The following is a 15,270-nucleotide window of genomic DNA, read 5'->3' on the forward strand; positions in this document are numbered from 1 at the left end:
CACATTCTCTCTACTCTCTCTGCTCGAGGACGAGAACCTCAGGAGCGAAGATCTGTCGAGGCCGTGCATGATCGCCTCGGTATCCATCCAACATCCAATCCACGCTCGCTGATGCGATAGGTAGAGCTGATGCGCCGGCACCTGGGCTGGCAGGTAAGGAGGTCGGTACTTGCAAAGTTTGCCGCATAGTTACCAAGTAGGTAACGACCTGCTCTGGCACTGTGGTGCTGTCCGTACCTGAAGCTAGACTGTCTTGGAAAACATGGTTCTTAGCGTCAGGGGCCGGCGCGTGTCTCTGGCCGGGAAGAGGCGAATCTGTTGGTGCCCATGCACTCCACCGTGCCTTTTTCTGCGGGTTCGCGCCGCCAAGGGATCCTGGCTTCTCTCTCTGCCAGGTGCTCGAGCCCGCTAATTAACGGGGTAGGGGGGAGGGAAATTACAACAAGTCGGCTTCTCAAAGCAAGTGAGCAGCTGGCATCTCCGTGAATGATGAGTTCAATGCCCGCCGACGCCTCGCTCGCTCGACCGGTCGGCTTCCTCCTTTGCGACTCCACCATACAGGACAGGGGACGAGGGAAGAAAAAGGCCTCCTGGGGTCGGTTAAACAATCAGTCGGGTCGCCTCCGAGGGCCATTTGATTGATTGATCAATGAATTGGTCAATTGCCCGCCCGGCTGGGTCGAGCTGGATCGCTTCAAAGGCCGTCTCTCTGTACAGGGCTTTGTGGTTGGCCTACGGGGGCCCTGAAGGTACCAAGAAGAAAAGGGGTGGAAGGGGACCCCTATTGCGAAAACGGGAGGATGTTTAGAAGTAATAACAGAGACGCACACACATAGAGAGAGAGAGGAACAGAAAGGAAAAAGAGTCCACGATAACGCCATGCTGCATTTGCATGGTGATGGATCGGTGGTGGTGGTGGTGGTGGTGTGCAATCTCGAAACAGGTTGGGGGCCCTCAGCAGCTTCGCCAAAACGTCTTGCTGGGACCAGCCAGCAGATCGCTACGGAGTAACTACAGTCCATTTTCATTTTCATTTGTTTGTTGCCATCTCCAGCCCCCCGTCTGTCATCCACCGTGCGGTTGACCCTGCTGCTTGCCTCCCCTCCCGTTGTGCAACCCTCCTCTCACCAAGTAACTCATATACCCACCTACCTAAGGTACTTGTAGGCAAGGTAAGTACCTATCAAGTCCGCTGCTAGCCCTGGAGCCAGGTACCTACCTTACCTATATCTTAGGTACATTAGGTAACTAAGGCAGGTCGGTAGTAGCCCGTACCACCTAACTAAAGCACCGGAAGCCACCCGACCGCTTCCTACCTTGCCCTCCAGGGCTAAGTACCTACGCTCCAATTTTCTGATTGACATTCAATCTCTCCCCCCCCCCCCCCCCCCTGTCCACAGCCAGTCCATCCAGATGATCCAGAACTCGGGCCAGGCGAGACCTCCCCCAAATTTCTCTCCTTCTCTGTCTGTCGCCTTCACCACCATCACGGCCGCTCAACTCTCCACAAGCCCTGCTTTTGCACTCACCCACACTCACTGATACACTCCTTTTTCTTTGGCCCTTGACCACGCCCCTCTCTCTCTCACTCTCACTCTCTCTCTCTCTCCATCTGTCTCTCTTTGGTCCGCGCCGCCATCACTCTTTTATGCACCATTGCCTCCTTTCAGCAGGTCCTCCACGCTCCTTCGAATCGTCTTGTTCCCCCGTGTCCTGCGGACCAAGGGGCTCCTCCCGCGTTCAAACACCTGCTTTGATGCTCAAGTACGGCCATTGACGTCCTTGCGACTCTCCGACCGACTCGACACCTTGGCGCCTTGACGTTTCGCTTCTCGCTTGTGCTTTCTGCACATGCTCCGTCACTTTCATTCCAGCCAGCGACTTGGTATAATCGGTGTCTTTTCTGCTGCTCGGATCCCTAGAACAATAGCCTCCGAGGTTTGCCAATTGCGTATTGGGCTCAGATCGGTCTCCGACTTTCATGCCTACACCGTCGCCTCGTCCCTATCCCGCCTGATCTACAGAGAGCAACCCGTCTCCTGTCCCGGGACCGTTTGGCATCCCCTGCCGCTCCCTGAAACACTTTCGACACCAACCCCCACGAAACAACCTCGAACTGCACCAGGTACGGCCTCACTTGCATTCACCTTCCGCTGCTCACAAGTCCTCGACCCCGGCAGGAGGCGGCACAACGCTTCGACCAGAGCTGCGGCAGCCCGTCTCTCGCCCAGGACCAGTGTTTGCCGCTGGCTTGGCCCTGCGCGAACCCGGTACCCGGTCTCGTCCTGCGTGCCTCTGTGGCGTTGCCTTGTGACGGAGGCTCCCTCTGCACTTTTTTTCTTGCTCGTTACTCAGTATCGCTGCTAACCTGGCTTGGTCCGTCTTGTAGGCCTCTCAACATCTCCATCGCTGTCCATGCTGTCTCTCGGTCTACATTCTCGGCTTTATTAACTACTACTTCTGTCACGCCGCGCGAGAAAATCCACGACGGGAACTGCATACTCTTCCACCAAGTGTCTAGGTTTAGTTGACAGTTAACTCACCTGGATTGGCACGCCTTGAACTCATGCCACAGGTCGAATATCTGCCTGCACATTCCAGCCTGGTCCGGTCTCCGACTCCTCCCCTTCCACGGTCGCCATGAATCGCTTCAGAACAAGAAAGAAGACCAAGGATGACTCAACCGTGGGCCGGTCCTCCAGTGAGGAGCAGTCGTCATTGCCTTCCTTCAAGGGCTTCCGGAGGGGCAAGAAATCGCACGAAGAGGAACAGAAGAAGGAAGTCGACTTGACGACGGCGCTCCCTTCCAGCGATGATTTCAGGACCAGCTTGCTCATGACCGGGCTGTCTGCCCGTTTCTCCATGCTGCGTGAACAGGACGACCCCAGCACAAAAATCGGCAAAGCCAGCGACGACAGCGTGCTCTATCCAAAACGCCAGTCTCGTTTGGCCGACTTCGCCTTTGGCCGTGGCCTGGCCGACATAGCCGAGGTCGAATCGATCCGAGCGGCGGCGCCGTTTGCGCGGACTGGCTCGTTCGCATCCGATGATGCCGATTTCCAACAGGGCAGCATCATGAACCGCGCCAAACCCACCGAAGGCAACAATCTGTTTGGCGGGAGGCAGAAGATATACAAAATCCCCATCGGATCGTCTGCCAAGACTGCCGCCGGTGGCATGGGCGGTCGGGCGCTGTATGAGGACGATGTTGCCCTCTCCGCTTTTCAGAAATGGAGGCAAGCCGAGAAGGCCGGCCAGGGAGTTCTTGAAGGCGATGGAGACGACGGCGACGACCGGGGTTACCTTGACGTCGAGTCGGAAACTACCCGTCCCGAATCGCCGCTTCCGCTAGGTTATAACCGTAGACGCGAGACTTCGTCAACAACCTCGTCGATCCCATCTCTTGCTCGTAACTCGACCGCAGCAACCTCGGTGACCTCTCAGCCTCCGTCCTCTCTCAAGGACTGGCAGTCGCAGGGTCCTCTGTCCACTTCATCTGCTTCAACCCCGACCTTGGAACGCCACGTCACGAGGACAAGGAGGCTGTACGAGCAAGGGCTGAACCAGGATCTTCACGACCAGCAGTCGTCGGCACTCTCAAGGATCGACACCCTGAGCCGCCAGCGCCCGCTTGGCTCTCGCACACCAGATCTAGCGGGCAGCTCCCCTTCTCCCACCGGCAATGCCTTCAGTGACCGTTTTGGCGGCGACCGCAGGCATATCCTGACCAAAGCGAGCGCGCCCAATCTGAGATCTATCAGCCCACCCGCGACTGGTTCATCAATAGGGACCATGGATCTGGGGATCAAGCCGCCGAGCTGGGCAGAGGCTAGAAGCCCTCCCCTGGAAACACCGCCTCTGAGTCCGCCCACAAGCGAGGCTGGCGATCATCCCCTCCTTGCTATCGGGCCCAACGACAGAGGCAAAGCCACGGCGATGGGCGTTTTTCAAAAGCCGAGCCTTCCTTATGATGAATCCAAGTTTGCACAGCGTCAGCTTCAGCTGCAGCAGGGACGGGAAACACCCACGCAGCGCTTCCGGGCCGAGTCCGGCGCTTCCTTCTCGACCAACAGATCTCGTTCCTCGTCTGCTCAGCGTCATAGACAAGACAACCCGTCTAGGCTTGACACTGCCCTCGAAGAGGAGCGGCCGTACGAGACCAGCTTCTTTATCGATAGTGACGAAGGCTCGACTCGTCTAAGTGGCCATCCTGCGACCAAGATCCCGTCGGATCGTATCCCTCAGAGGCCCGCAGATCATGAACACCCAGCTCTCCGTCAGTCCACTACCTCGGCGTCTCTGCCACCCAGCCGGCATGCGAGTACAGGGCCGGCATCTCGTGAGGCGCCAAAGCTAGAGGTGTCGATCGACCGGGCCAGTCAGGTCCTCCCCGAAGACTCGCCCACGCTTGGACCGGGCGCGGGACTTAGCGGTATGGTTCGGCAGCACCTTCGCTCTGAAAGCGGTGCATCATCCATATATGGTGGTATGCCTCAGACGGCAGGTCCCGAGTCGCAGTTTCCTGTCGATGCAAGGAACCCGCAGGTCCTTGACGATCTCGGCGTCAAGTCAAACCCTTGGCAGGATCAGGACTGGTATTCGGGCGAAGCTAATGAGGATGCCATGCCCGGCACGGCGCAGAATCGCACGACGACTTCGCAGATCACTGGTCAGCAGAGTCTAACTCATGGTCGCAACGGAGGAAACCACCTTGAGCATGATGGAGAAGAAGCGGTGGAGGCGGAGGAGGAGGATGAATTCGCAAGTCAGCTGGCTCACGCTCGCCGACGGGTCCAGGAGCGCCTCACGTCGTACGTTGAATCTGATAGCAGCAGGGCACCCTCGCCGTTGCTCCAGTCACCGGAACCTCCTAGAAACAATCCTCTTGGTATCCTCCGAGCCCAGTCAAGTAGGGGTTCGCTGAAAGACAGACCTCGCGAGGCTTCCCAGTCCAAGGCCATGAAAATGCTCGGCATTGGCACATCGACCATGACTACCTCTCCGAGCCCCTCAAAACAGTCATTTGACGATTTCCCGGTTGGGACCATGAGTGACAGTGCATCGACAATCCCAAAGCGCTTGGGTCGAGAGGCGGATTCCGATGCGGATACGGATGCTGATGCGACATCTACCGTGTCAAGAGAGGAGGAGAACGTCCCCCCCGGCCTTCGTGCCTTCAGGCAGGCGAGGCGCGAGCTGCAGAAACGCAAGGAGCTCGAAACACTCGCAAGACACCAGAACCAGCCTCACCAATCGTCGTCGGACGCAGGCATGGGCCCTTCGGTCTCATCAAGAGGTACGTCGAGTCGCGAGCCTGGCGCGCCGAGATCGGGGAGCCGGCCTCCCTCTGCACAGAATCGCCGTTTGAGGGCATCGACCGAGGACTCGACGAGCGGGGCCAGTCCGTCCATGGGCAATGCATCTCGACCATCCTCCAGATCGGACCGCGACAGGAGCGGCTCAGAGACCAGCACCAGCATCGAACGCAGCCGTCCTCCCAGACTACGGAACAACTCGTCCCCTCACGCAGATCAGCAGCGACAGCTGGGTACTCGGAGCCCTTCCAAGGCACCCATGGCTCGATCGCCTGGTCTTCCTGGGACGGACATCAGACACTCCCCCATCATGCCTCCTCAGGGCTATCCTGGCGGCAAAACTTCTACGGCGCGCCAAGGCGATAGGTCCGGGCCCTTGTCGTCGTTGGCACTACAGCCCAACCACACCGGGTTCGATAATCGATCTGGGCAAGCATCACCGATTTCCCCGCTCAGCGCTGGCCTGCCCGCCTCTCCGCTCTCCGGCATTCGTCCCAGCGGCCGTCGACCATCGCTGCAGACAGGGTCGAGCAGTACTGGCATGCTGAATGACTCTATGAAGAAGACGGTGCGCAAGTTTGAGATCTCTGAGCCAACATTTCTCACGAGCACAAGCCGGGTGCCCACAATGGCTCTCCCGCAAAGTGCTTCGTCTCCAGATATGCAGTATGACAGATGCGGGCGCTCGGGGGGCGATTCGCTCTCGCAGTCGGGGAGCACTGGCGGCTATGTCCCACCGCCACTACCTCCCATCAACCCTTTGCGGAAACGTGAGACGTCGGGACCTGGTGGGCACGCTCTCGATGGTGACAGGCAGCCAGGGCCCGGCCAGTCGTTCGTAAGAAGTCGCATCAACAGCCCGCCATTTGTTGCTGGCCCCCCTGCCAGTCGGACTGTCGTCACACCAGGTGTCAACAAGAACGCCAACATGAGCGTCCCAGGAGGGATGATCTAGGCACTTCTGTTCCGGTGACACCTCAGCTACGAGGACTACGAGGACTACGAGGACTCGCTGCCCACCAATGTCCTTGCTCCTCAGCTCCCGTATCCATAACCCCTTTACTTCTTTATGCATATTTTAGACGCGCAGTACCTTGAAGATCTGGCGTTCACTGTCTTACCGAATTCACGACTTATAGGATACCTGCTTGCATAGTATACCCGGGCGCAGTGTGTTTATTTATCATATACCTATTAAATCATTCTCTGTTTGTTGTGTTCCCCTTTCCCTTCTGGCACAGCGATTTTACCCCTACGAGGCGGCTTTTGACGGACTGGTTCCCGTATCGTCCTCGGATTTCTTGTATCGGAGTGTCTTGCAGAGCGCCTCCGTGCTTGAAAATTTTCATATGCAGTTGATTCTGGGCGCCCCTGGATGGCATTGGGAGGGGCCAATGAAGTGTGGACATCTTCGGTAGATTATCATAATTAAGCCTCGTGGCTAGACTCCAAGCCTCTCTGGTTGTGGGAGAAGAATTGATTAGAATATTCACAGTCTCGCAGTTCCTTGGAAACTAGGCATTGACAGGCACTGCTAAAACTCATCGCTGTCGATTGTGGTCGGTGGCTGGCATGGAAGACAGTGACGGCAACGACTTGAGCCTGTGGGACGTAATACCATGCTGCCTTAAGCACAGCATATCTCTGCTCTCTCGTTTTGGGGTTTGCCCGGCCCGTGATCTGGGTCATCGGTCCGCAGGCCGATAACTTCAGAATTTCCCCTCATTTGGCTCGAGTCTGGTGCGAGGGCGTAGCCACATCCGAGTGGACAAGATGCTGTCTTGTACGGGAGGCTCTCGCTTCATCACTGTCTCGAACTTGGGCCGTCGTTGCTGTTGCTGTTGCTGCTGCTGTTGTTCTTGTTGTCGGTCTGGATTGCACACCATGGCCTTTCTTCGGCCTTTTGACCCGGCCGACGCTGATCAGGCAGCGTACATTGTGAGTTGACCCCCCAGAAGGACCCGAACCAGTGTTTACCTGTCTGTTTGTTTGCGTACTGACGTCGTTGCAACCCCCACCGTTTATCTAGTGTCGGGCCACGCTACTCCCAGGTCTGGGCTGGTCTGAGCTGGCGGCTCGACTGGCGCCGTATGTTTGGACCTTTCCCTTCACGCACTTGCGCCCGGAAAATGTAGGCCCAGCCTCTCCCGGTGGCTCTTGACCTGCAAGCGTTGCTCTTCGAGTGCTCACCGTCGAGTGGCCCTCCCGCCGCAAACAGTGCTTCGTGCTGGACGACGGCACCGGCAAGGCTGTGGGCTACGTGCTCGGCTGTCCCGACGTCTTTGCCTTCGTGGCCGCCTACCGCCCGTACGTCGACCAGGTCCTGGCCTCGGATGTGCCGCCGCCCGCCCAGCTCGAGACACAGGTACCGCTGCTTGTGCCAAGGCCGTTGGCCGCGGCGGCGGAGGGGGGTGAGACGGAAATCAACCCAGAGTGCTTGGTGCAGTGGGCGTACAAGCCCGAGTGGGTAATGGGCTTCCGCGACAAGGCCGACATGCTGGAAGCTCACAGGGCTACCTTACATATCGACCTGCTGCCCGAGTTTCAGAGGCAAGGGTGGGGCCGCAAGCTCGTCGACCTGTTCGTGGGTAGCATTCGACAGTCTGTGCGAGATGGTCAGGGCGACATGGGCCGAGGAGTACATCTCTTTATCGGCGAGGAGAACAAGCAAGTGGTCGACTTTTACCAAAAGTGTGGCTTCCGGCTCCGTGACGGCGGCGACAAAAGGACGTACTGGTTGGTCAAAGATGTCGACGTGTAAGTGCGGCACGAGTCAAAGAAAGGCCGCACCTGCCAGCGCGATAGTGGGATATATCTACTACCCAAGTATAGTACAAATACAGATGACCGCTCACCAGCCCGGCCCTCCCCCCAAACCCTAGGGTCTATAAACATCTATGTGGTGGACTGCTTCTTCAGAGAAAGTTGATGCCGACGCCAACCTGCAGGCCCTTCCTGCCCTCCTCGCCTCTCCTGAGCACGAGCGGCAAGCTAAAGTTGAGCTCGAATCGCGCGACAGGATGGGCGTAGACAATGCCGAAGCCGGCAGCAGTGCTGGGCAGGCCGCCTAGGACTTCGCCAATGGCCGAGCCCAGGGCACTGGCCGCTGCGCCAGGCTCCATGACCGAACCTTGCGACTTGCCCTTCTTGTCCTTCAAGGCCACCAGGCGACCGCTGTTGGCGAATAGCTGGAACCGCAGGGGCGAACTCGGGCCGGCTCTAGGAACAGGCAGAAGGACGTTGACGCTGCCGGCGGCAAACACGTCGCCGCCAACAGCATCGGCTCCGTCATGAGGGCCCAGGCCTCCGAGCTTGAAGCCGCGGACGTCGGTCGGCCCGCCCAACTGGAATCGGTCATTGACCTTGCTCGGGATGGCTTTGTTGCCGAGGCTATAGCCCAAGGGCAAGGGGTAGAGAATGCCCATGCGCAGGCCGCCGCCGATGGAGATGCCCGTCTCTTGGCTGCTCATGCCCGGGAGCGGCAGCGGCAGGGCGCCGGCGAGCTCAAGCTCCGACTTGGAGAAGGAGACATCGCCGCCAAGCGGGCCCCAGCCGGCCAGCTCGGAGACGGTACGGATAAGATAGCCTCGTTGGGGCAGCATGGGATTGTCTCGGCGGTCCCTGGTAAAGGTGTGCGTGATGGAGCTCTTGACGGAGTCTCCGGCGTCGGTCCTGACGGTCGGGGACGCAGCAGCGCCAAGGCCGGTGAGCTGGCGCCATGCGCCCGAGTAAGCCAGGTTGTGGAGGCTGCCCTGCTTGGACAGCCAGCTCAGGCGCAGACTGCCACCTTTGAGGACCTCCTCGTGACTGGCCCACGGCTTCTGCGTGGCCGAAGACAAGGCCTCGAGGGTCAGGCGCACGTCGGGGTTATTGTTGACCGGGGTGGAGAAGGCAGCCGTGTGCGCTGAGCGGGTGCGGGTGCCTGCGCTGGCATTCAGGGAGAGAGTCTCGGCGCCACCAAAGATGTTGCGCCACAGGAGGTTGCCGTAGGCGGAGCCCTCGGTGTTCCCCAGATCGGTGCCGGTCTTGAGCATGAAGCGCGACTTCTCGGCGACCTTGATGGAGACGTCGAGGTCGGTAGCGGCGGCGGAAGCATCGGGGCGGCGGACGTCGGAGAGGAAGACGGAGGGCTGAGGCTTGTAGATGTCTAGGAGCAGCACCGACGAAGACGTCTTTGGGTTAGTGTGTGTGCGTGTGCGTGTGTGTGCGCGTGTGTATCTTTGCGTGTTGGAGCTTACCAAACCGTTCGAGCTTTGCAGTGGCATCTTGGATGCCCTCGAGGACTTGGCGCATTGTCGTGCCGGCATTACAGCTGTCCTCTACGAGAGGCTGGAATATGGGGTCGAGGAAGCCCTTGCGCGTGTGCTTGGCGCCGTGGACCTCGATGGAGTTGATGGTCGCTGGGAGGCTCATCTGTTCTGCCATCTGGAGTGTTGCCCGGTGTTGTTAGCGCACACGGGGCCACTAGGTCGGACGATTGCCTCGCCGTCTGCGGTTGATGATGATGCGCGTACCAGTGCGGCGATGCGCATTTGCGCCTGCTGCTCCTCGAGGTCGGCGGCATCGCGGAGGGCGTGCGCCTCTTGCCTCAGGGCGTCTGCGTCGGCCTGGAGCTTGCCGATGCTATCGGCAGGGTTGGCCTGGTCCGGGGGCGGGCGGATGGCAATGTTTAGCTTAGCTGTTCATACACAGACACACAGGGGCACGGTACGAGAGACGGCGTACATTGCTGCTGGCCGGGCCCTTGCCGGAGGCCATGGCAGGCATAGGACTACTGGAGGTTCACTGCTTCGATCGGTGGTTGGACGATGGCTCGGGGTCAAGCTCGGGAGCTTGCCGGTGCCGAGGACGGGCGCGAGGACGAGGACGAGGACGAGGAGGAGTAGGAAGAAGAAGAGGAGGCCGAGGTTGTGGAGGTAGCCCGATTAGCTGATTGACGGACTGACAGCCTGCAGGCGACAGACTGGCGTTTCTCGTTTCTCCAGAGTCGAAAGTCGGGGAGAATTGATCGGCACCTGGACTGGGTCCAATGCAAAACGCGCGAGGGATCACGGCACATACAGTAAAATGGAGGTAACTAAGGTAAGTAATGTACCAAACCTCCATCCAGTAAGGGAGACCAAGACTACCTAGGTAGGTACTCCGTAAACCTTTGCCCCCCCCCCGGCTGCGCTAAAGACAAACACTGGGAGCCCGCCCAGACAGAGGCTCTGGTTCTGTGCTACTGCTCCAGCTGTGTTTTTTTTTTAGAGTTGATTACGTGTTGCACCCAGCCCGAGAATGCCCTACCAGGGAGGCGTTTTAGTGGTTAAGGTTTGTCGACAGTCACCTGGAGCCGCCCCATGCAAACAGGCGAGCCAGATGGATGATCTGAGTACACAAGATCTACTTTTCTGCCAATAGTCGAGCCGGCAGAACGGACGGTACTCCTCCTGTCCCTGCCCCGCTTCTCTAGGTAAGGTAGGTACCTTAGTTATCGCTATCGCTCCCTGGAGTCTTGGAGTCTCCAGCACACACACCAAACGTCTGACGACTTCGCTGCCACCCTAGGTACGTACTGACTCTTTAAGAAGCCCTGGTGTTCCGACCCCCATCATCACCATCGCCGTCGCCATCGCCTTCATCGCCATCATCGCCATCATTGTCCTCGTCATCGCCTCCCCGCCCGCCATCACTTCCTTTCTTTGCTCTCCCTTCCAATCCATCCTGCTCGCCCTCTCTCTGCCGCTCTCCTCTGTCGGGCACTGCGCCACTCACCACCCGTCGCATCGTCTGGTTCTCTATCACCTGCTGGCTCAACTTCCGGCCTCGCCTCTTCTCTTATATTTGCTTCGTGCACCAGAGCGACTCACCCAGAAACGGACCCTGCAGGTCGCACTCCCCCCAGCGCGGATAGCCTAGCATGGCTAGCAGGGCTGCACAGAAGCGTGTATGTCTAGACAAACCTGGCCCGACTCGATCCTTTATGAAAAGCCCAAGGACTAATCCCTCTCCTGACAGTTGACACGCGAGTACAAGACTATTTCGGAAAACCCGCCGCCATACATCACCGCTCACCCCTCAGAATCCAACATTCTCGAGTACGTCGGCCTTGCCTGCCACCCGTTGCTAGACCGGAGGCTGAGGGAACGGGGACAAATCTCTCCGTGTATCCCGTCACCTCCTCCTCCTCTTCCACCGCCCTCTGCGTCATTGTTGTTATAATGTCGCTGTTGCGCTCCTGCTGATTGAACCCCTCCAACATAAAATAGATGGCACTACATCATTACCGGCCCCGAAAACACTCCCTATCATGGCGGCCAGTACTGGGGTACCCTCATGTTCCCGCCCAACTACCCCTTCGCGCCCCCGGCCATCCGCATGCACACGCCTTCGGGTCGCTTCCAGCCTTCTACTAGACTGTGCCTCTCCATCTCCGACTTCCACCCGCGCTCCTTCAACCCGGCATGGGAGGTCTCCACCATCCTCATCGGACTCCTCTCCTTCATGACCTCGGACGAGATGACGACCGGCTCCGTGTCTGCCACCAAGGCCGAGCGCAAGCTCTATGCCGCCCGCTCGCGCTGGTGGAACTCGACGGGCGGCGGCTCCCACGTCAAGGCCGGCGGCAAGGCGGCGCAGAAGGGCAATGTCAAGGCCGGCGATGGCGGCGCCAAGTTCAAGAGCGAGTGGCCCGACGTCGACAAGGAGAACTGGGAGTGGATGCACGAGGCCAAGATCGACACCGCCACCGGCAACCCCATCAGCGCCGCGCCAAGCTGTGGCCCCCAGCTGGGCATCGCCGCCGGCAGCGGACACCAAGGGCAGGCAGTTGTCGATGCCGTCATGCAACGACGAGACGACGGCCGTTCCTGGCTGTCGCGCAACAAGCTACTGGCTGCTGGCTCCGCCATCTTCATCTACGTCTTGATTGCTCGCATTCTCGGCGAGGGAACGTCCTGATACAAGCACCTGCGCCCTGCCCCTGTTGCTCGAAGCGGGCGCCCTGCCCCGAGCGTCCACCCCTCTACGGCCTCGGATGGACTTTGTCTTGCCCAGGCAGAAAGCCATATGCTCTGTTGGGGCTTGTATCAAGGCGCCACAGCCAGCGGCTTGCAGGAGGCCCGGGAACCCCCCTTGGACCAGCCTCCTTGTCTTGATGGATCTAGAACCTATGGTGCCACTTTGGGGATGTAGCATGTCACCTGAAAAGCTAGGGATACCTTTCTGCAGGATGTAGCTGGAAAGGCTTGGACGAAGTAGAGCGGAAATCTCGGGGACAGCCGCCACTCTCTTTCAACCAGCCTTCTCCAACGGGCTGGTCACTGTCAAGGGGATGCCGAGGTTCCCCATGTTAATGTAGTTACGATAGCCTTTCCCATGTATCATTAGTCGTTGATGCTAGAAGCGCAACAATCATCTTGACCTTGACGGACTAGCTAGGCTGAGGTGAACCATGTTTTAATGCGAGTCCGTAAACGATGAGACAATTTGGTCCCCCTATCCTCCTCCCACGGGAAAAAAAACAAACATTATTCAATACGTCGTAAAATAAACTCGGAATTCACCAACGCTTGCCATCACCAGTTTCCTGCCAAAAGAGAAACAACAAAGCGGAACCGACAGAAGACAAAAGCAAGTGGTCGCATTCCGCCCTGCAAGCGGGCTTTCTCAGACGCACACACCGCCACCCCTCCCAGCTCGGCCGCACGCCAAGACTACAGCTCTCTCTCGGCGGCATCGTCGGCGTCGACGGCCTCCATGGCCCCCTCCTCGTCGTCGACGCTCCAGTCCCTCCAGCCCTCGCCGCGGACCCAGCTAATGCCCTTGCGCCAGCTGCCCTCGCGGACGGCGCGGGCGTCGCGCTCGTAGACGACGCCCGTGAGCATCAGGGCCGCGACAAAGACCCACACGTCGCCGCCCTTCATGGCCCGCCACCACCGGCGCTTGACGCCCACCTTCCACAGGCTGTCGACGCTGGCCCGCGCGCTGTACAAAAAGGCCCCGCGCCCCTGCCGCCGCTCGATAAAGGCCCAGAAGCCCGCCAGGAAGCCGCCGAGGAAGAAGCGCTGTGTGGCCAGCACGTGCCGCGGCAGCCACGCCTGGAAGAAGCAGATGCTGGCCCACGCCGTCGATATGGAGCCCGTCACAAAGGTGCTCATGCGCAGCGCACGCGCAACGACCCGGTTGAGCGTCGTGACGGGGAAGTTGTACAGCTTGCGGAAGCGCGGCAGCTGCAGGGCCGAGAAGAGGATGAGGAAGAAGCGGCCCAGGGGCGGGAAGGTCTGGAGCCAGAAGGTGAGGTACGTCCGTACGCACGAAGGGTCTGACGGATGCAGCGTCGCGCACGAGAGCGAAGTGATGAGAGGGTGTGCGCCGTTGGTCAGCGGGGCCATGGCCGAGAGGGCGGCCGGGAGGGTCGCCTCCTTGTTCGGGAACAGAGTCGGAGAGATGAATGGCCTGTCGAGACGCGAGGGTCATGTTAGCTCCATTTCGTGTGTCTCTCTCTGCACACCGCGCAAAGGAAGGGAGGGAGGGGGGGGGGTAAAAGAAGGGCGCAAGACTTACGGCCAATGAAGCTTGGCCATCTGGGCGAGACCGTCGACAACATCGTAGGTCCGAGGCCACTTGAGATTGGCGGGATAGTCCAAGGGCCTAGAGTGTAGATAGGCAGTCGTCCTGCCAAAGATAAAATCGCCGTACTGCTTGGGGAAACAATCGCGGTCGAAGACGGCGGCGTGCAACAGCTGGCCGAAAGCGAAGGGTTGCAGCATCCAACTACCCCACCACCAGGGCCGTTGCTTCTTGATCCTCCCGCCTTTCTCCCAGCCCCAGATCATGCCGCCATCTTCGGCAACGTTCCAGCCGAACTCGAGGGCTCTGAAGAGGGCGTAGATGGCGACAGACACGCGGAGCTGCTGCGAGGGGTAGATGCCCAAGGCCAGGCCGGCCAGTGAGGCACCCACAGCGGGAGCATAGGGCGAGGTCAGGGTGTCAGCGACACGGGGATTGCGCTGGCGGAAGGGTGCGGCGGAAGGGTTGAGCACGTGTAGTCTGAGGCGAGTGAAGAAGCGAAAGAGAAGGCGATAGAGGAGAAGGATGCTGCTCAGTGACAGAGACAGGCGCAGCGTAGGCGATTTGTAGAAGGGTTTCTTCTCGGAAGGACTGGGGACATTGGTGAGTCCACGTTAGCCGGGGCAAACAGGAGGTTTGGGGGGTGGAGGAAGCCGGGCTGCGATACTCACTCTGGCGTCTTGCCGCTGAGACGGCGCATGACGGATGTCCACAGCTTCATGGCCACGCCGGTGGCGACGAAAACGCGGACCGAGTGCCTAACGGCGCGCGCATTATAGTCGTCGGCGCCCACTGCGCTGGCGGCACGCCCGGGCGCTCGGATGAGGCCCTCGACTTCCCTGGTCTTGCCCTTGGCGTCCTTGGAAACGGGCGTCGTCCTTGCTGGGGAAGGGCCATCGCCGTTCATGATGCGCGTGACTGTCTCGACAGTGGGGGCGCGCTTCTTGATGGTGCGCGAGCGCGAGAGGACGTACTTGTGCAGGGCCGCATATTCGCGGGCCGAGATGGTGTAGCGCAGAGCGTTGCGGAGGATGGGGTCGTTTGCGGCGGCCCGGGGCGCGCCGGAAGGCCGGGAGGCCGGGGAAGCAGTCGCGGAGGAGGCCATGGCTACGTCGTCCCGGGCATCTCGTTTGGGAGGGGGTTATTGAAAGAGATGCGCCCCCGCCTTCGAGACGCGATGGTGTGTGTGGCTGATGCTCGAGGGACCGGAGGGCAGGCTTTGCTATCGAAAGTAGTATTGGTCGTCGGTCTTGGTCCACGTCTGTCGTCATGAACTCGTGTGATGATGATGCCCAAGAGTCCTCGTGGGAATCTTTTTGGCGAGTTCTTTGCAGAAGGGCAAAGAAGCGCAGAACAATGTATGCTACGCGACAGGGTTGTGTGTATGCGGATACGTATGTGT

General features: G+C 59.4%; 5 protein-coding genes across 5 annotated transcripts; 3 read left to right on the forward strand and 2 right to left on the reverse strand.

Annotated features, from left to right (window-relative positions):
- Window positions 1–2,640: 2,640 nt before the first annotated feature.
- E0L32_012218 (uncharacterized protein) lies at window positions 2,641–6,270 on the forward strand (the record flags this gene model as incomplete). Its single annotated transcript, XM_031135034.1, has 1 exon — window positions 2,641–6,270. The coding sequence occupies one exon, from the start codon at window positions 2,641–2,643 to the stop codon at window positions 6,268–6,270; it is 3,630 nt and encodes a 1,209-aa protein (XP_030999015.1).
- A 929-nt stretch (window positions 6,271–7,199) lies between these two features.
- Window positions 7,200–8,076, forward strand: E0L32_012219 (uncharacterized protein; the record flags this gene model as incomplete). Its single annotated transcript, XM_031135036.1, has 3 exons — window positions 7,200–7,253; window positions 7,345–7,403; window positions 7,485–8,076. 3 exons carry the CDS (start codon window positions 7,200–7,202, stop codon window positions 8,074–8,076), a joined length of 705 nt encoding a protein of 234 aa, XP_030999016.1.
- Window positions 8,077–8,230: 154 nt separating this feature from the next.
- E0L32_012220 (uncharacterized protein) lies at window positions 8,231–10,073 on the reverse strand (the record flags this gene model as incomplete). Its single annotated transcript, XM_031135037.1, has 4 exons — window positions 8,231–9,462; window positions 9,554–9,740; window positions 9,830–9,988; window positions 10,041–10,073. The coding sequence occupies 4 exons, from the start codon at window positions 10,071–10,073 to the stop codon at window positions 8,231–8,233; spliced, it is 1,611 nt and encodes a 536-aa protein (XP_030999017.1).
- Window positions 10,074–11,217: 1,144 nt separating this feature from the next.
- E0L32_012221 (uncharacterized protein) lies at window positions 11,218–12,257 on the forward strand (the record flags this gene model as incomplete). The annotated part of the gene is made up of 3 exons (XM_031135038.1): window positions 11,218–11,244; window positions 11,316–11,395; window positions 11,567–12,257. 3 exons carry the CDS (start codon window positions 11,218–11,220, stop codon window positions 12,255–12,257), a joined length of 798 nt encoding a protein of 265 aa, XP_030999018.1.
- Window positions 12,258–13,012: 755 nt separating this feature from the next.
- Window positions 13,013–14,973, reverse strand: E0L32_012222 (uncharacterized protein; the record flags this gene model as incomplete). Its single annotated transcript, XM_031135039.1, has 3 exons — window positions 13,013–13,754; window positions 13,863–14,459; window positions 14,540–14,973. 3 exons carry the CDS (start codon window positions 14,971–14,973, stop codon window positions 13,013–13,015), a joined length of 1,773 nt encoding a protein of 590 aa, XP_030999019.1.
- Window positions 14,974–15,270: the final 297 nt, after the last annotated feature.

Source organism: Thyridium curvatum (genome assembly GCF_004353045.1).
Source record: "Thyridium curvatum strain D216 chromosome Unknown NODE_145_length_43136_cov_74.769606, whole genome shotgun sequence".
In the NCBI taxonomy this organism is placed as follows: Eukaryota; Fungi; Ascomycota; class Sordariomycetes; order Thyridiales; family Thyridiaceae; genus Thyridium; species Thyridium curvatum.